The 20,399-nt window shown below is 45.0% G+C and overlaps 1 protein-coding gene across 1 annotated transcript in view; it reads left to right on the forward strand.

Annotated features, from left to right (window-relative positions):
• Positions 1-20,399, forward strand: part of PTPRT (protein tyrosine phosphatase receptor type T) — a 475,914-nt gene that overhangs the window by 363,184 nt on the left and 92,331 nt on the right. Inside the window, exon 12 of the mRNA XM_065691506.1 lies at positions 15,184-15,457. Within this exon, the coding sequence (XP_065547578.1) occupies positions 15,184-15,457 (274 nt within the window). The remainder of the gene's footprint in view (positions 1-15,183; positions 15,458-20,399) is intronic.

Genomic DNA, 20,399 nt, shown 5'->3' on the forward strand with positions numbered 1-20,399 from the left:
ATGCATCAGGATGTATGATGATAGACAACAGTCATTATCAGGAAGGAATATTTAGTCTTTTATGTAGCATGCCATGATTGGTTGAATGGGTATTTTAAGGGTTTTCTTTAGTTCCCCCAAAAAAGTCAGGTGTTGGCCCCAAGAAGTGAGGATAAGGGCCATTTGGGGTCAATAGTCTCATCTGGTACAGGAACTGCATTTTCTTACTGGATCAGCATATTGTTATCAGAGAATACTGCCCCTTAAAAGGTCATAAAACTGCCTTTGCCCATTTATCTCGGTCCCCCAACACCAGAGGGACATGGAGCAGTTGGGGCGAGTCTAGAGGAGGCCACGGAGATGCTGCGAGGGCTGGAGCAGCTCTGCTCTGGAGCCAGGCTGAGAGAGCTGGGCTGGGGCAGCCTGGACAAGAGAAGGCTCCTGAAGGGGAGACCTGAGAGCAGCTCCAGTGCCTAAAGGGGCTGCAGGAAACCTGGAGAGGGGCTTGGGACAAGGGCCTGTAGGGACAGGCCAAGGGGAATGGCTTGAACCTGCCCGAGGGGAGACTGAGATGAGCTCTTAGGCAGAAGCTCTTCCCTGTGAGGGTGCTGAGGCGCTGGCACAGGGTGCCCAGAGAAGCTGTGGCTGCCCCATCCCTGGCAGTGCTCAAGGCCAGGTTGGACACAGGGGCTTGGAGCAAGCTGCTCCAGTGGAAGGGGTCCCTGCCCGTGTCAGGGGTTGGAGCTGGATGAGCTTTAAGGTGCCTTCCAACACAAACCAGTCCGGGATTTATCAACCATCAGAAACAGACATCGTCTGAGCCTGGATAACCTGTTGTGTCTTTCCACAGAGCTTTGACAGGAGAAAAAAATGGGAGAGGAAAGCCATAAAATTTGCATATATTTTAATAATAATATTTTAACAATCAAATTACACATAGCTCCAATTCTTCTGTGTCAAGCAGCATTTTATTAGCTCTACAGTAAAGCTTTTGCTAATGCTTTTTAGTTTTTGAAGGCCTGAGGTTATTGAGAGAGGGGGAGTAAATGGTTTTGCATAAATCTTTTATGCTGACCATGTAAACTGTCAGATTAAATTCCAGCAATCAAAAGGTTAATGAAGTCTGAACTTTAAGCTGAGTATTACAAATTGATGGCCATTTTCTCACATCAAGCTGTCAACCAGCACGATGAGGGAACAGCAGAAAATACCCATGGTTGCCAGTTTGACGGTTCTTTTTCCGAAGACATTGTTTTGCTTTACAGCTCCCAGAGCCAGTGTGCCCCTTACCTGTTACTGCAGAACAAAAGGATCAGAGCAAACCATGTAAAAGATTTTACAAATGAGAAACTCTACATTTCTGGAGGCATATGCCAGGCTTCTCTTTGCCTATGAGAGCCCTTGGATCAGACCCTTCAGTGGGATGAGCTGAGCCTGACCACTGCTGCTTGGGTTTGGAGCAGCCCAGGAAGGAGCTTGGCTCTTTCTCAGAACACCAAGGATCATTTACGTGATTGAAGCAGCTCCTTAAGGTACTTCATATGAGATGGGATGAGTACGGGCACAAGTCCCTGGCAAGTGTCCACCCCTCAGAAGCAGTGCAGGAGCTTTCCATCCAGCCACCAGTCTCTACTAGGAGTGAAGATGACGGGTGCAGAGAGTGAGCTCTTTGCTGTTGCACATGGCAGGCAGTCTTTGCACTAGCACATGCCCTTCAATGCATAAAATAACCCCAAAATGCAATAAAAGGGAAGATGAGTAAGCTCTGCTTTGTTGTTGCAGACTAAGGCATTTCAGGATTTAATTATACTACAGGTATATAAAATCTGGAAACATGTTAATGCTCCCGTGATTAAAATTATAGAGGGCCTAATTGAAAAAGCATAAACCGAATTGAAGAATTCCTAATTATAGTTTGCTTTGAGGTGTTAATTTCCTCCATAATGAATGCATAATTTCTTGGAACTAGAAAAGGGGGTTGCTGCAGCAGCGTGTGGGCTCCAGATGGAATGAAGGGATTATCATAAATGCAGCCAGACAATCTGGAAGAATAACCCTCTGCAGCCATGGTGCTCTCCAGTCTCTCTGCAATTTCAGTTCTTGCACAGCGCTTTTCCAAAGCAAGAGGCAGAGGTAGGAGATGGGCAGGGATTTGCTGACTGTGCAGGAGGAAGGGGAAATAAGGCTGGTTTAATTAATACTAGTCATGGGGCAAAGGAGGAAGGTGAGGAGAGCGGGCAGTGTTTTTGGTAGAGAGGAAGCGACTTCTCTTGTTGCCTTTGACGAGTCCCTAAGTGATGGCAGGAGCAAATGTTGATGCAGGGTGAGGGCTTTTTCTGCCAAGGGATGCACCCTGTATCTAATGTTTTCTCTTGTATCTAAAGTATGGTTAGTTTTGAAGGGAGTTGGTGAAGTACAGGATTATCGGATACAATCTCCACATGTTGACATCTGCCCCATTCCCACTATGGCGGAGGTGTCCCCAGACGGCATACGGTTAGACTAAATCGTAGAATCATAGAGTAGTTTGGGTTGGAAGGGTCCTTCAAAGCTCATCAAGTCCAACCCCCTGCAGTGAGCAGGGACATCTTCAACTAGATTGGAGTGTCCAGAACCACATCCAGCCCGGCCTGGAATGTCTGCAGGGATGGGGCATCCACCACCTCTCTGGACAACCTGTGCCAGGGTTTTACCACCCTCATTGTACAAAATGTCTTCATTGCATCCAGCCTGAATCTCCCTTTTTTAAACTCATCACCCTTCATCCTGTGGCAACAGGGCCTGCTGAAAAGTCTCTTCACATCTTTCTTTTAAGCCCCTTTTAAGTACTGAAAGGCTGCAGTAAGGTCTCCCAGAGCCTTCTCCAAATTGAGCAACCCCAACTCTTTCAGCCTAAAAGATGTCTTCAGAAATATTTGCCTAGCTACAAATTACCATAAAGAATTCCTTGCCTTTGGGACTTCCATTCTCCCCTTCTTCATCCTCAATTTTCCTTCATCCTGGGGCAGATGCAGTGGAGGTACCATCAAAGCCCTCTCTCTGGTGTCAGAGACATGATCACTTTGCACTTTCTGAAAAGCATTAAGTGTCCAGAAAAGATGGAATGAATCTGGCTGATGCTCCTGCAGCTTCAGGTGCTGAAAGATCTCTTACCCAGTGTAGCTAATATTTTGTGTTGTGCATCAATGATACAGCTGGGAGTAGACTCATACCTGACCATGTGGACCTTGTCTAGTGATGAAGTTTCTCCTGAGGTTAGAAACAGAGCAGGTTCCCCCTTTTTATCTTGTGTTTTTCTTAGCCTTTCAGTTTGGAAAAAACCCAAACACACACAAAGCCAACAGAAATATTTGTTCTCTCTGTTTCCCAGTGTTCTCTCTGATGTCTAAAGACATAGGATTCTTCTGTGGGGGTTTTCCCTCCACAGACTAGTAGCCATGGTTGTGAAAAAGGAGAGGAAGCTTTGAAATCCAGACTGGATTATTTCTGCATCCAAACAGAAATAGTTTCATGGAAGTTGTTGGAAATACCCAAATTAATTCTAAAGATACATGCAGATATAACCTTCCCCACGCCACCATGTTTGTGAAGGCCATGGCAGAAGGTATTGGACAGCGCTAGCAAGGGAGTGCCGGTCTCTCCTTGGCCTGGAGGTTATTCAAGAACCACTTTGGTTCTTCTTATACTTGAAACTTCCTTCTAGTCTTAAACCAGTGATCACTGAGGATGGGGACAAGACCTCAGCCAGCACTGCCTGTTGCATGCTGAGGGACATGAACAACAAAGGGGGTTGTTTTTTTGTAGATAAACAGATGGTCGGTAGCTCAGGAGGAGAAAACCAGCTCCAAAGCCACAAATATGAGCTCCTGTTGCAGCGAAAGCTGTATCTGTCTGCGCTCATCATCTTTAATCTGCCGACTTTTAACTGGAGACATCGGGACCTGGCCCGTTCCACTGGGGAATGGCAGCTATTGTGTCTAATCTGTGCTGGAAGCCAGGTCAAGCTTATGGAGATGGTTGAGATAATGGAACACAGAGCTTTAAAATACCCTCTAGTTCTTTACTTTTATTTTTTTTCTTTCATTTTTTAAACTCTATTTCCCAAAATATTAAACGGAGAGATTTAAAGCATTTAAAGGAATGATGCATATAGAATACAAGTAAACAGATGCAGCAGCAGTGTTCTGGTGGTCTGGGGATGGAAAGGAGGTGATTTTGTGCGTATGGATAGCCTATTTTGTAAGACCTAATGACACAGCTGGGAAAAACAGGTTTCGAAACATACAGCTCCTTCTTTTTGCTCAGTACATACTGACTGCCAATACAGTTGTGTTTTTAACAGCTGCTTATGTTTTGTGCAGGTTACCATGTTTCTGTTTGCTGTGCATGGCCTGTGGTTGGACTTGGTAAGGGTAATAGGGGAATATTGGCATTATGAGATTTCTTACTATATCTGTCCTTCCTTGGAAGGACGTGGTCATCAGTCATTCATAGCAGAGCAGAGGTGGGTGGAATATTGTGAGGTCGGAGCAAGACCAGAGGAGGCCACGGAGACGCTGCGAGGGCTGCAGCAGCTCTGCTCTGGAGCCAGGCTGAGAGAGCTGGGCTGGGGCAGCCTGGAGAAGAGAAGGCTCCTGAAGGGGAGACCTGAGAGCAGCTCCAGTGCCTAAAGGGGCTGCAGGAAACCTGGAGAGGGGCTTGGGACAAGGGCCTGTAGGGACAGGCCAAGGGGAATGGCTTGAACCTGCCAGAGGGGAGGCTGAGATGAGCTCTTAGGCAGAAGCTCTTCCCTGTGAGGGTGCTGAGGCGCTGGCACAGGGTGCCCAGAGAAGCTGTGGCTGCCCCATCCCTGGCAGTGCTCAAGGCCAGGTTGGACACAGGGGCTTGGAGCAAGCTGCTCCAGTGGAAGGGGTCCCTGCCTGTGGCAGGGGTTTGGAGCTGGATGAGTTTTAAGGTCCCTTCCAACACAAACCAGTCTGTGGTTCTATGATGCACAGCTGATACTGTGTAATACCAGGCAAGTCACTCATTGCACTTTCTCCATGCCACTTTTTGTACACCTACAACAGTGTAGTCATTATATATTGTGCCACAGAGGTCTGTCAGGATAAACATCTACCCACCTAGGGTCCAAGGCCATGTGACATTGCATTTGACATTACATTTTCACTTCTTTTTACCAAAAAAGCCCCAACAAACCCACTCCGCCCCCCCCCAAAAAAAAAACAAACCCAAAACAAACCAAATACCAAACCTCCAAAAATTTTTTTGCTACTTTCTAACAGATTTTTCATGTTTTACTCAGTTGTGGGAGTTTTCTGGGATGCTGCAGTTTGACTGCAAAGGAGTTTTAGACAAAGTATCCTGGCCAAAGCTAGCACTTGATACTGAGATACTGGCAGGGTGCTATTCTGCAAATACAAATAGTTTGTTTGGTTTTGCTTTTTTGTCTTTAAGCTTGACAGAGTGCACAAGTCCTGAAGTGAATCGAGGCTCCCACTGCCTGTCCCTCAGGAGCACACGGGAACATCTCTCTTTTCTACAGAGGGAGCGCACAGCCTTTAATCTTCCTGACTTTTTCTAGAGCCCCTTTCCATCACTATAGGAATTTAACAAAGCTTGAGATTTTAGTGAGAAAGAAATGCCTGTGTGAAAGCTCTGCCTCCAACAAGTATTATCCAAGTGTGAAATCGCTTCCCTTTGTTCCATGAATTTCAGGGTACCACATCCCTCGGTAGTAAAACCAGACAACTGAACTGAATAGGAGAGCAGAAGAAAATGTGAAGAGACTCCCTTACCAGCCTTCTTGATTAAATGGATTGCATTATGATTGGCTCCAGCTCAGCAGGTTTTTGTCACAGCAGTAATTACCATCTCTTCTTTCTATGCCATTTTTACAAATCTGGCTGAATTTTGATGTTTTGTTGGCATTCTTCAACTTTAGTGAAAGCGGTAGAAGAGTTGTTTAATTTAAATGAGTGTTAAAAGAACATGCAAAAATAACTGCAAAATGAAGGATCTGGTGTGAATAACTTCGCACTATGAGAGACTATTTCCTCGAGTAGCATTACTATTATAAGCTTTATTTTTGTGAATGCTTTGCAGATGTGAACAAGCTGATTGATGACATTGCAGCCCAGTATCCATAATGGGCTACTTCTGAATCTTTGAAATAGCCAAGCATATTCTAGGAGGTGACATGGCAGAACAGTCTCTTTTCTCCTATTTGCTTCATAAAAACATTTCTTGAAAGCTAACCTTAACTTCAGTATATTGTATTCCCATGCATAGAGCTGTTCCAAAGACTAATGGGAATAGTAGCAATCTTTGATTGATTTTAATGGGGTTTGAATCAGTTCTTAAATAGATAGAAAATTGCATAACAGAGCACCGTGTCCTGCATGCACAACCTAGGTGGCTCTGAAACTCGGTTCATTAAGTTCTGTAGATGAGTTTCAGAACATCTGATTAAAGGTGCTATTGAAGATACAAAATGGTGACATTTCAGAACATGTGAAGCAGGTGACTCAATTCTCAGGAATCTATTGCAGCTTGTTTGAACCCAGAACACGGGATGAACTGGGAAACAGGCTGTGGAGTTACTTCTGAATGCTGGAATGTTTGATTACAGGATTGCAGGAGGAGCCTGGTGAGGAAATACTCACTATTATAGCCAAAGGAGAGCAGTGCAGTGTATGCTCAGAGCAGCGAGTCTCAGCATCAGGCTTTATGGCAGTTATCCATTTAGTTCTTGTCAATTTTAGGAGAATTTATGATATATAAATCTTTTTTAGAGTTTTGTGGGCTTTGGTTGCATTTCTTACAAAATCCCTTCTGTGCAGGTTCAGTAGAGGCTGGAGGCACTGTAAGAAGGATCTCATTTACTGTTTAATTTCATCATTTCTTAGGGTCTGCTCTGCAGAGTGCTGGTAGATTTTTATAGGATATTTCTAGCTTCTATCCCTGTTATATTTCCTCAAATTTCCCATTATTTTATTTCTTACAGTCTCTGTGACAGAATTCAGGCTTTTGAATAAAATAATATTATATAAATATTTATATAAATTTATATAAATAAAATAATTATATAAATAGGGGTATCTGAATAGATATCTTTAAGAAAAAGAAAATAAAGATGCCACTCTTCTCTCTCTGTTTGCATTGCTGAAACCATCTTGGCCACAAAACAACCATGTGCATATTCAGTAGGTAATGTGAATTCTAAATGTAGGTATTGGACAGCACATTTCATCCGTTTCCCATATCAGTATGTTGGGAGATGGCTCCATGCTGTCAGAATAAACACGATGAACCTTCATGGATATATACAGATAGATTTACGTTGGCTCCATCAAATTTAATGGGATCATAGGTTAAATGGAAAACCAGATGGTGAAAAAGCTGGTGTTGAGTATCTGTAGCCTGGATTCTGCAACTTCCCTGTTGACTTAAAAAGTGGGCTCTTAAAGCTGGGTGGTACCAGTGGGTGCCAGTGTTAATTAACAGCCAGGGAAACTGGTCTCAAGGTGTGTTTCCAGTACCAGCATCTCCAGTGGTAGGTCTGGTATTTGATCACTGAAGTTATATCTGATTTCTGCAGCTTGTTGAGAGGAAATCGGCACTAATTGTGTGGGGCTTCTTTGTGATGCTTGCCAAGGGTATGAACCATACTGTTGACAAGGCTCCATGGCCTTAAAAGCATGCTGCTTAAAAATGTTTACATCATAAATAGGAGAAAAGAAGCTGAACTGGTTGTTGTTATTGTACCTTTGAACCTGCTCGGATGCACCCGATGCCTTTTATTCACCTCTGTGTAGCATTAACTCTTATGATGGGTTGGTCAGATAGTATTTGGGTTTGAGTTTCATGGGTTAGAGTAGCCTTTTCAGAAGAACTGAATCTGTTCATTCCATAGAAGAGGTGCAACAGTGGAAAATCAATGTCCAGTTCCATATTGGCTGCTACATCCCCATGCCTCCAGCCTGAGATGGCACAGCTACTGGAAGCTGCGAGTCTTTTCTGTCCTTACTTCATTTGCCCCTTTTTGTACTTTTTAGTCTGAATTAAGATAACCATTCATAAGGAAATGACTGTCTGCTGGTAGTCTCTTATTTCCTGTAGCCTGTGGAACATTACTCTGAAAGCAGTGTATCTGAGAAGTTCCTGTTCTCTGTGATCAAAACCTGCTCACACTGATGTGCTAAAACCCACATTGCAACATCAAGCTGTACTAATTGCCGCTTATTTTTGTTCCCCAGGAGAAAATATTATTGGAAATAATACATGGCTGTTAATATATTTATGTTATATAAAAAATAAATGAAAATGCATTAAATGTTTATAAGATACATTTAAGAACATTTAGTACCAAAATTGGCCCAGAGGGGGTACTGAGCTGCAGAAGCATTGTTTGTTTCAAGCTTTCATAAGTCAGGTGAGAGGATCATTGTAAGGTTACAAAGAAATGTTATTCCTTTTCCTACTCTACAGTTACCAGGGATACAGTGAAGATTTCACTCTGTTGGCAAGTACCATGTCAAGATACTGACCTGAACCCACCAGATGTTGAATGGTTTATTGAAAGCTCTGACTCAGCTTTTCCTCTCAATGTTCAAACACATTCTCCATCCAAAACTTGAGTCTTGTCTAAATACATGTCTGGATTTGTGGACAAGAGCTTCCTCAGTCCATCCAGTAGCACAAAAAGAAATCAAAGAGCAGGGGAAGGAGAAGTCTAACAATGCCCAGGGATAGCTCAGTGGCACAGAAATGGGCTGTGATTTGGAATGATTATTATCCACACTTGTGCTTCAACACTAAATAGAGAGCTCATCATGTAAATATTACCTTGTAGGTGATGGTAAGAGCACATTTTCTTCCTCTGCAGACAATATTTGTGCTGTGGCAACTATTATGGCTGGTACTTCTATCAGTGATGTAGATGTATCAGTGATTTTATCTAAGACCTGTGAAATCCATCAAGGGACACTGTTTTGGCCTCCCTTTCTCATAGGAGTGTGCAGCTGCACACCATGGCAGTCAGCTCCCCTTCTTCTAGAAAGTCAGGCTGAGTGGTTCAGATTTGAGAATCTCTCAAGAGCTTGCTGGAGGGCAGAGCTTATGGATGCTTGGGAAGCAGTCCTGTCCTGTGGTTTGTGGGGACAGCAGTGTGATGTGGCTGTGCGAGGTTAGATGGGGTAACTTAGCACTGGGAACACAAGATCCCTGCTTCTATTGCCCTGCAGTGTGCATGTGTGGGGTTTTGTTTGCAGTGTTTGCAGATGTGGATGAATATTGAAAATGTGGGTTTACTGTGTCATCTTTTAGTTTATTGGTACTGAAGGTGTTGTCCAGTGTTGTGAGTTTTAATGCTCTGCTTCTGTTGTCTCTTTTAATACCATTTCAATGTACGACACTGAAACTTTTGTGTATCCAGCTGGGCATTTGCAACTGATGTATTGATTCCCGCTATGAAAGCAGTGTTAGCTGGTAGTGGCTGGAAGCAGTAGCTTTGAAGCTTGAGACAGGGGGAGCCGCAGGAGATTCATGTTAGTGACTTCCTGCTAGCCAGAATGAGAGCTATTAGAACAGTTTGGATATTTCCTCCTTATTTCCATTGCCCACAAATTTTTCCTTCCCTCTAGGACTTCCTTTTGGCAAGCCACTCCTCTTTCCCCTTGGTTGTCATAACACTGTGTCAGTCCTAACAAGTAGCAAATGATTGACCCTGCTCAGCACCAAAGCACAGGTGTAATGGCAGCTGAAGCGCTTCTGCGGGACAAAACGGCAGATCCTACTCAGTTTAGTTTGAGTTAGTGCCCCACCACAAATAGGGTTCATAATATATCACAGAAAGTTATGATCTTCTGAGCAAAGTTGACTGTTACTCTTTTGAGAATTGTTGTAGTGATACAGATGGTTTGGCTGGAGTTCAGAGTGTGTAATTGGATGCTTGCTATTTGGAATTAGAATCATAGACTCATAGAATAGCAAAGATTGGAAAGGACCTTAAGATCATCCAGTTCCAACCCGCCTGCCATGGGCAGGAACACTTCACACTAAACCATCCCACCCAAGGCTCTGTCCAACCTGGACCTGAACACCGCCAGGGACTGAGCATTCACAGCTTCCTTGCCCAACCCATTCCAGTGCCTCACCACCCTTACAGTAAGGAACTTCTTCCTTATATCCAGTCTAAAGTTCCCCTGTTTAAGTTTGAACCCATTACCCCTTGTCCTGTCACTACAGTCCCTGATGAAAAGTGCTCCCCCAGCATCCCTATAGGCCCCCTTCAGGTACTGGAAGCTGCTCTGAGGTCTCCACGCAGCCATCTCTTCTCCAGGCTGAACAGCCCCAACTTCCTCAGCCTGTCTTCATACGGGAGGTGCTCCAGTCCCTGATCATCCTCGTGGCCTCCTCTGGACTTGTTCCAACAGTTCCATGTCCTTTTTATGTTGAGGACACCAGAACTGCACACAATGCTCCAGGTGAGGTCTCACAAGAGCAGAGTAGAGGGGCAGGATCACCTCCTTCGCCCTGCTGGTCACGCTCCTTTTGATGCAGCCCAGGATACGGTTGGTTTCTGGGCTGCGAGCACACACTGCAGCCGGCTCATGTTCATTTTCTCATCGACCAGCACCCCCAAGTCCTTCTCTGCAGGGCCGCTCTGAATCTCTTCTCTGCCCAACCTGTAGCTGTGCCTGGGATTGCTCCGAGCCAGGTGTAGGACCTTGCACTTGTCGTGGTTGAACTTCATAAGGTTGGCATCAGCCCACCTCACAAGTGCGTCAAGGTCCCTCTGGATGGCATCCCTTCCCTCCAGCGTATCAACCGAACCACACAGCTTGGTGTCATCGGCAAACTTGCTGAGCGCGCACTCAATCCCACTGTCCATGGCAGCGATGAAGATGTTAAACAAGACCGGTCCCAGCACCTATCCCTGAGGGACACCAGTCGTTACCGGTCTCCAGCCGGACATTGAGCCGTTGACCACAACTCTTTGTGTGCGGCCATCCAGCCAGTTCTTTATCCACCGAGTGGTCCATCCATCAAACTGATATCTCTCCAATTTAGAGACAAAGATGTGGTGTGGGACAGTGTCAAACGCTTTGCACAAGTCCAGGTAGATGACATCAGCTGCTCTACCCCTGTCCATCAGTTCTGTAGCCCCATCATAGAAGGTCACCAAATTGGTCAGGCAGGATTTCCCCTTAGTGAAGCCATGCTGGCTGCCACCAAGCACCTTGTTGTTTTTCATGTGCCTTAGCATGTTGTCCAGGAGAATGTGCTCCAAGATTTTACCAGGCACAGAGGTGAGACTGACTGGTCTGTAATTCCCTGGGTCATCTGTTTTCCCCTTCTTGAAAATGGGGGTTATATTTCCCTTTTTCCAGTCGTTGGGAACTTCACCTGACTGCCATGATTTTTCAGATATGGTGGACAGTGGCTTAGCAACTTCACTCGCCAGCTCCTTCAGGACCCGCGGATGGATTTCATCAGGTCCCATGGACTTGTGTGCGTTCAGGTTCTTAAGATGGTCTCGAACCAGATCCTCTCCTACAGTGGGCCCAAGGTCTTCATTCTCACAGTCCCTGCGTCTGCCTTCTAAGAGCTGGGTGGTGCAGTCAGAGCCTTTGCCAGTGAAGACTGTGGCAAAGAAGTCATTCAGAACCTCAGCCTTCTCCAAATCCAGGGTACCCAGTTCTCCTAATAGCTTCTGGAGAGGGCCCATGTTGTCCCTAGTCTGTCTTTTATTCGCAGTGTACCTATAGAATCCCTTCCTGTTATCTTTCACATCCCTAGCCAAGTTTAATTCTAACTGGGCCTTAGCTTTCCTAACCTGGTCCCTAGCTTCCCGGACAATGTCCCTGTATTCTTCCCAGGCCGCCTGTCCTTGCCTCTTTTATTCCCTCAGATTTTCCTCAGCAGCTCCTTATCTATCCGAGGAGGTCTCCTGGCCCTCCTGCTGCACTTCCTTCTAGTTGGGATGCAGCACTCCTGAGCTTGTAGCAGGTGATCCTTGAATATCAACCAAGAGTCTTGGGCCCCCCTGCCCTCCAGGGCTATATCCCATGGAACCTTACTAAGCAGGCTCCTGAAGAGGCCAAAGTCTGCTCTCTTGAAGTCCAGGGAAGTGAGCTTGCTTCACGCTCTTCTCACTGTCCTGAGGATCTTGAACTCAAACATCTCATGATCACTGCGACCAAGGCTGCCCTGGAGCATGGAGCATCACATTTCCAATGAGCCCTTCCCTGTTGGTGAGCATAAGGTCAAGCATGGCACCTCTCCTTGTCGGCTCCTCTATCACTTGCAGAAGGAAGTTGTCTTCCACACAACGGAGGAACCTCCTGGATTGCTTGTGCCGGGCCTTACTGTCACTCCAACAGATGTCAGGGTGGTTGAAGTCCCCCATGAGAACAAGGGCCTGCGAGCGTGAGGCTGTTCCTATCTGTCTGTAGAGTGCTTCATCCACAGAGACCTCTTGATCAGGCGGCCTGTAACAGATCCCCACAGTAATGTATCCCATCGCTGTTCTCCCTTTAACCCTGACCCACAAAACTCTCTGTTGACTGCTCACCTGCCCCCAGACAGAGTTCCATACTCTCAAGCCTATCGCTAACATAAATAGCAACTCCCCCTCCCTGCCTGCCAGGTCTACCTTTTCTAAAGAGCCTGTAACCTTCCATTCCAACACTCCAGTCTTAGGAGCCATCCCACCATGTTTCTGTGATGCCTATTATATCATACCCCCATAGACGTGCACACATCTCTAATTCCTCTTGTTTGTTCCCCATGCTACGGGCGTTTGTATAGAGGCATCTGAGCCGAGCTCCAAATGAAGCCGGCTCATTGGCTGGAGAGGCTGAAATATCTCTACATCACTCCGAGCATTTATTATAGGTGCTGGCAACTGACGGGGTGTGTTGGGATGGAATGATGCCCCCCTCCCCCAGCACATCTAGTTTAAAGCTTTAAAGAATTTAATTCTCACAGGAATTTCATTCGGACATAGGATCATCGGCTTTTTGCTCCAATGAAAAGGTGAGGAGTTATGGGAGCATCTGAATGCCGGTGGTAGCAGGTATGGAAGCACTTGATGTGCCTTGCAGCACCTCACTGGTTAACACAGGGAAGCTGATCTCTGAAAATGCCCTTATTCTGACTCCTAGGTGAAAACAGCACATGAGGAAGAGAGCACAGCCTGAAAAACAGAGCTACAGCAGGGAAAGGGAAAAAAGATGATACTGCATCAGTCTGTGCACTGGCTGGGGGTGAATCCAGCCCTCAGGAGGGTCCTGAGAGATTAAAATACTGGGATTAAAGTATCAGAAAGTGAGACCTAAAGTAATTATTTTATGCAGAAGCAATTTGTCAGAGTACTAATCATCCATCCAGGGTAATCTCTGAAATCAGAAGCGCTCTTGGACACTCAGACACTTGGAGATCTCCTTATTTCCATTGCCCACTTGCTGAGAGTGGCTTCTTGACCACTACCAAATAACAGGGAGAAGAGTGAGGCTGAAGGATGACGGTCACCAGGTCAGGCAGATGAAGAACCCAGAGATGAATGTGCTGTGTCAGGTGATGTGAGTGGGGATAAAGGATAAAGGTGCTAAGAAAGTCAGTCACTCATCCTGAGTTCCACCAGAGTGACACCATGTTCAGCTCAGAGACTTGTTTCATAGGAAAGGACACAGTGTTTGGGCAGGAGATTAATGGGGTTTTAACTTTGAACACAAATGGGGCATCTATTATATTTCAGTTGAATGCTCATAAACATATAGTTGTGCTTCCACAGACACCTCCAGTTATACCAAAACAATAAATATTGAAAGTGAAATTTCAGGCTGCTGAAGAGTGAGTTATCCCTGTGAAAGGAAGAAATGTGTCAACGGATAAGTAGGAAAGTGAAAATGAGAAAGAATACAGGCAAAAGAGTATCTGTTATCAGGGTCTATATGTTTCAGAACTCTTGCTAGTCGTAAAGAGTGCCCATGCTTGTGGAGCATATATTAATATTGTCACAGGAGAAACTGAGAATGTCATCAAATGATTGTCCCTAATGATTAGGGAAAGAGTGCAGTTATCTGGTGATCCACATTCCTGGGAGATTCCCCTTCTCCTAAGACAGACAAGTCCATAGGGTCATTGTTTGTAAGTGGGATAACCAAGAGAAGGAGTGGCAGCCTTTGAACGCTGCTTGGGACAGAGAGGGAGGAAACCCTTCACCTCCGTGTGGGCTGAAAGGAGATTAATTGATATTTAACCATATATATTTATGTATATACATAAAAGAAACATTTTCTATAACCAGAAAATAAGAGTGTTTGGGATTGGATAAAATAGGTGTCCCTGCCTGTTGCAGGGGATTGGAACTGGATGAGCTTTAAGGTTCCTTCCAACACAAATCAGTCTGGCAGTCTGATTTGAATGCCCTGCAACCTCTCTGAGCCTGAAATAGTGAGCTAGAACTAACAAGGTTGCTGTTGCATATCATAGAGACCAGAAGCTTAGCAGGAATTGAAAAGTCTTAACGTTTCATAGAGTTGGAAAGAATATGAAGAGTTGTTTCCTGAAACAAAAGTGAATTGGGAGAGCTGTTCAGCCTCCTTCTCATTATATAAGCTATCCTTTTAGTGATGGAGCATAGGGGGAGACTTGCCAGCAGGAATTAACATTAGAGACCTCTGCATTGCAGGATATATCCCCAAAAGACATGTGAGGGAGGGCTAAGAAAAGTTACATTCTTAGAAGGTGTGAGAATCTTTTTGATCTAAACTGGTCCTTGCACCTTAAAGCCATTTCAAAAGGGACCTGACCCCATTGACACTTTCTGATGCTCTGCTCTACCACAATCACTGGCCAAAGCAGTTTATGTTTCAACTTGGTGGCTGAAGAAGAAAGCATCTGCTTTCAGCACATGGAATATCCATTGTAAGTTTGATGTTTTATTAGTCACTCCTTATTGAAATTATTCTGGTTTTCACCAAAGTGTATCTTGATTAATTCAACTAAGTCAACAGAACAAGTGATCAGCATCTTGCCCACATAGTGGCCACTGTTACTGGTATGCAAGAGCTGTGTGTGCAGTGTTCTACCTGGGTATTTCTTACTTTGCTTTGCTGTTTGTCTTTTATTGTTGGAAACATTCTTGATACTATAGGCTCTTGGGGCTCTAATCTTTTCTTCCTCTCTCCCTCCTAGTGTCTATCAACTAGTTGTCAAGGAGGAGAAGCTGCAGAAAGCACGGAGAGCTGCAGATATCGTCGAGTGCTTCTCTGTCCCAGTGAGCTACAAGAACGCTTCCAGTCTGGACTCACCACACTACTTTGCAGCTGAGCTGAAACCTATCAACCTGCCCGTCACTCAGCCCTTCACAGTGGGTGACAACAAAACCTACAATGGCTACTGGAATGCTCCACTTTCTCCCCTGAAAAGCTACAGCATATACTTCCAGGCTCTGAGCAAGGCAAATGGAGTAAGTGGAATATTGAAACTGGATCTGTACATAAGAGCACCTCTGTTTATCCTTGTCTTTCTCCTTCCATCTCCATTGGATGCTAATTTAACTCCTCCTTCTTATTATCCTCTTTAATGTACATTAAACATGCCATTACTTGTCCTTCACTCAAGTCTCTCTCTGATGTCTAAATCCGACGAGAAGCCTACTAGGGAGCCAGACTCTAAAAGCACATATTGGCATGTGATTTACTAAATGCATTGATTGGCATTTGGATTTGTTTTTCTTTGCATGTGTATGAATGTCAGAGGTAGGGGCTATTGTGCTTTTAAAAGACACAACTGCAATACCTTTATAGTCTCCATTTCTCAGTACTTGTGATTTTGGAGGAGACATGAGATGAGACCTACCCAAAAACCATGAACTTGGATTACTTTCTAGCTTGCTTTGGTTACATCATAATGTAGCACTTACAGTTGGGAGTGTCCACTTGAGGAATTCATAGTGTATGTCTGTGTGCATGTCTACTTACTCCTTTTGAATAGCCTGGACATAGATTTACTCTGTGATACTAAGTTTAAAATGGAGACTGCACAGAAAACAGTTTGCCCTATTCTCAGACTCAGATGACATCCATATAATGCCCCAACAGATCCCATTATAGGAAGAGGGAAGTCCTCTTTTCATGCTTCTATTCAGCCTAGGGCAGCCTGTGACTTTCTCTTTTACCTTTCCTATTCCAGGCCAGCTCAGCTAACAGTCTGCAGACCAGATTCAGACTAAGCATTCACCTTCCTCCCCTTTGACTCCCCTGATTGATTTTCATTATCACATAACACGATACAATTTGACCCTCTCACCTCATGAAGAGTGTCAGAGCATTAACATGGCATCAGGAAGTTGGGTAGCCGAGCCTATTATTAGCACATCTGCCAGTACTTCCATGAATCTAACTTTAATGTGGGTAAATTCTTGGAGACATCACCTCCAAAAGAGCAGAAATAGAAAAAATCAATCAAAAGTGAATGGTGGAGGCTTTGGTCTCCACTTGGGATAGTGTCTTTTACGTGCAGAACACCACCGCACATCACAGGGGGCTGTGCACTGTCTTAACAGGCTGACAATGCCAGTGGATGCTCACAACATATCTCAGTGGTTTACTACCTTCATTTATCACCATTCTCCTGCAGAGTTCCTGCTGTGTGCCCAATAAGCACAAATCTCTCTAATACTCTGCTGCTTTTCACCTTTGTTTCCTGTGTAGTTGTTAGTTTCCTTCCAGCACTGCTCAATTAATTCAATTTTAGATTTGGCTTTATAAAGGAAATTATGAACTATATGTGTGTGTCTGTGTCTAGTTAGTTCCCCCTTGTGTGATAGTTAATTGCTAGTGAATGGATCCCCAGGGAAGAAGAAACTTTATTTGCTTAAGTACAACATGCCATAAATGGGTTATATAGATGGAAATGCTGTATCCCGTGGCATTGTGGATTAAGGCAGCACTGATGTGTGGTTCCTTGCTTTTGCTGGATCTCTGGAGCTGGCAGGTTGCATCACACTCTACATATAAGGTGCTAAGGATCCAGAAAAGGATGACTTGCTTGTGCTGCTCTGATAGGAACATGAGGCTGTAAAGGACGTTTTAAGTATAGCTTAATCAAAAGAGTCTGTAATGCAATGATACACAGTTTAAAGCAGCAGGAGAAATCTCCTGCCAGACAAAGCAAATTCCTGTTTGAGCAAGCGATAAGAATTTATGTTGGTGCAGTATACACTTATACATCCTGGAAGTGCTATGGGAAAAAATATAGAGGAAATAGCCAAGAGTGGGATCTGGACCTTCAGAGGAGCAGCTGTGACACTTTTGATTTTGTGGTAAAATCCTTAAGCCCCATATTTCCAGCATTAGCTGTAAATAGTTAAGTTTTGTTTCATTCATTTCTATTTGTATATGAGGGTATAATTTGCATTTAAGAGTTACGGGTTGTGACGTGTGTCTATAATCTGAGCAGCTTTGATTGCTTTTCCTAGAGCCAACTGATAGTTCTGACTGCAACATGGCATTTCTGATAATGCAATAACCAAAAACTCTGAGGCAGTAACGATTTAGCACAAATGCAATACAGCCTCGTGTTCCCTTGCACATGAAAAACTCAACCCAACATTGCCACTCGGTTTTTAGTTAGGATATTCTGTAGTTTCATTAATCACTGACAGGGGTGGAATCACAAAACTCCTGTCCACATCTGAAAGCTGCAATGTGAAACCTCCATGCTGTGAACCAGAACAGCTTCCTTTGGAAATGCAGGGCTCTGGGGAGAGCTTAATTTGAAGAAACATTTGGTATGTGGTCAAAAAGCTTGATTAGGAGGAGGTTGGAAGTGCCATAGGAGTTCTGCATTGTTTCAGCTCCTCTGTACGTTGTGTTCATTTGGTGTTCTCGTCTGCTCTGCAGCCATTAGCTGTGGTTGTTACAGTGAAAGGAACGTAATTAACAGCTGGATGCAAAACAAGTGTGGCAGATTGCTGCAAAATGAGATCACAAGCTTTTCTGCCTTCTCTGGTGCAGGGTTGGGCTTGTTGTTTGGAAGCCTGAATGAGATCGCTGTCGCTGGCTGAATTCTTTTCTGTGCACAGTTGCCTGAAGTTTGGTCAACGTGGTGCTGCTTCCAGACAGGGGTCTAAATAGAACATGTGTGAAACAGAAGAGTTTTGAGCTTTGTTATAGAAAACGCTTCCAAATAGTGTGAATTTCCCTCCTAGGGGCTGTCGAAAGCCAGATGCTGAGCTGAAATGTGTCAGAGCCTGAAGTAAGAGGGGGAAAAAAGAGAGAAAGAAAACAGAAGCTCCGGGCTTTGTACCAGTGGGGGTGAGAAGCAGCATTAGTTACTGTATAATTGTAAGAAGGAGTTAGCAGGAGAAATGACGCAGGATGAAGACTGGACAGCTGGTTTCGTTTCCTCTGGCAGGATCTCCACACATGCTGTTGCAGGTAGTTAACTGATGTTTGCTGGTTGTGCTGGTGCCACTTTCTACAGATGGCTGCGTGAGAGCGCAGGAAGCTTTCCTTCTCTGATAAACATCCCCCAGCTCAGCCCCTTCAAAACATCAGCTCCTTCAGTGTTCATCCCCCTGCAAGGGGCGTGAGGCACAGGGTGCCCTGAGAAGCTGTGGCTGCCCCATCCCTGGCAGTGCTCAAGGCCAGGTTGGACACAGGGGCTTGGAGCAAGCTGCTCCAGTGGAAGGGGTCCCTGCCCGTGGCAGGGGTTGGAGCTGGATGAGCTTAAAGGTCCCTTTCAACCCAAGCATTCTGTGGTTTCATTAGGCAAGACGTGTGGCAACACCCTGTTACTCGTTACCCTCTCATGTCTTTATACTGACTTAAAAATCAAAATTTAAATGTCGCAGGTTTTATTGTCCCCAGGTTCTTTATGTGGGTTGCTGCAAGCGGCAGTCTATGGTTGGTGATCCAGCAACACGCTCCAATGGGGAGATCTCTTTGGCTGCTCTGTGAAACGTGCCTGAATTTTTGTGCAGCTTCCTAAAAACCCTTCTAGGAGTTTAACTCAATGAGTTCAGATGAAATCTGCAATGGCACCATTGCAATCAATAACTCTTGACCATTTTCCCTCTAAGCGGGAGATGAGGCAGGACCTTATTAGCGCAGCTGGAGATGATGTGAGCCTAGTGGTCCAACTGGTGGGTGATGTTTTCAGGCCAGGGTTGTGAAAAGTAGCACCACTGGAATCAGTAAGAATATTATTTGTGAGGCAATAATAGGCTCTACAGAGATTCTTATTGATTTTTTTTCCTCTTTAATGACTTGTACTACATGCACAATCAGGCAGTTCATTATTAGCAGGGGACTTCTGGCTGGATGTCTAGATGCTGACAGGTCTGCTCACACTACACAGCATTGTTCTTCTGGGACATTTTGGAGGTATGGATAGAGCTGCCAGTAGAGAGGTGGCATACATCTGTGTGGAGATGGCTCATGGAAGAAACAGTGAGGTACTTCAGCAGGAGCTGTGTTCTGACAAATGAAGTGTCACCAAGGCTGCCCCCATTGCTGCTGTGAGCTATTCAACAGCTTTGGGGAGATCAGTTCTGTAGGATGTCAGGTGTGCAGTTTTGTCCACTTATGTTTACTCCTCCTTAATCTGGCCTTGGGGAAGAAATTAAGCAGCTGTGGAAGCGCTTCACGCTGTGTAAGTTTCTATTTCCACATCTGGTTGGCCGTACTGGGGCAGAGTATGGGAGCCTGTGAAGGTGCCTTCCCAGCTGTTGCGTCCCTAACCCAAACTGTTCTGTGATTTTATGATTCTATGACCTGAATGTTTTCTGGAGAGTCGATACAATCTTCCTCCATTCTACCTCATATCTGAGAGGTTGAGAGTTGTGGGTATTCAGTGATTAGCTATATATCATTGAAATAACTGTTGTCAATAGTAAAAGCCCTACCATTTTGTTAAACCTCCCTTCCCCACGTGACACAGATACTGAAAGATAACTGGAATGGCAATACTAGGTTTATCTTAGTCTTAGAGAACTACCTTAGAGAGCTAACAGTTTCCTTAAGCTTGTGATACAGAGAAGTCCACTGATCCAGAGAAGCTGTGGCTGCCCCATCCCTGGCAGTGCTCAAGGCCAGGTTGGACACAGGGCCTTGGAGCAAGCTGCTCCAGTGGAAGGGGTCCCTGCTCGTGGCAGGGGCTGGAGCTGGAGGAGCTTTAAGGTCCCTTCAATCCGAACCAGTCTGGGATTCTGTGATTCCTCGAGGTATTCCCCAGGGTTTCTATGTTGTGTGAAGCCTGCCCCCAGCAAGCAGCTCCATGTATAGCCCTGGGACACGGAGGACTGAAGCTGACCCTGAGGCCAAGTGGCAGACTGCTAATTACTTGTCTGTGCACCAGCAGACCTCACAGGTGCCTGATGGAGCCGTGCCTGTGGCAGCGCAGCC

This window comes from Lathamus discolor, chromosome 11 (assembly GCF_037157495.1).
Source record: "Lathamus discolor isolate bLatDis1 chromosome 11, bLatDis1.hap1, whole genome shotgun sequence".
NCBI classification, from domain to species: Eukaryota; Metazoa; Chordata; class Aves; order Psittaciformes; family Psittacidae; genus Lathamus; species Lathamus discolor.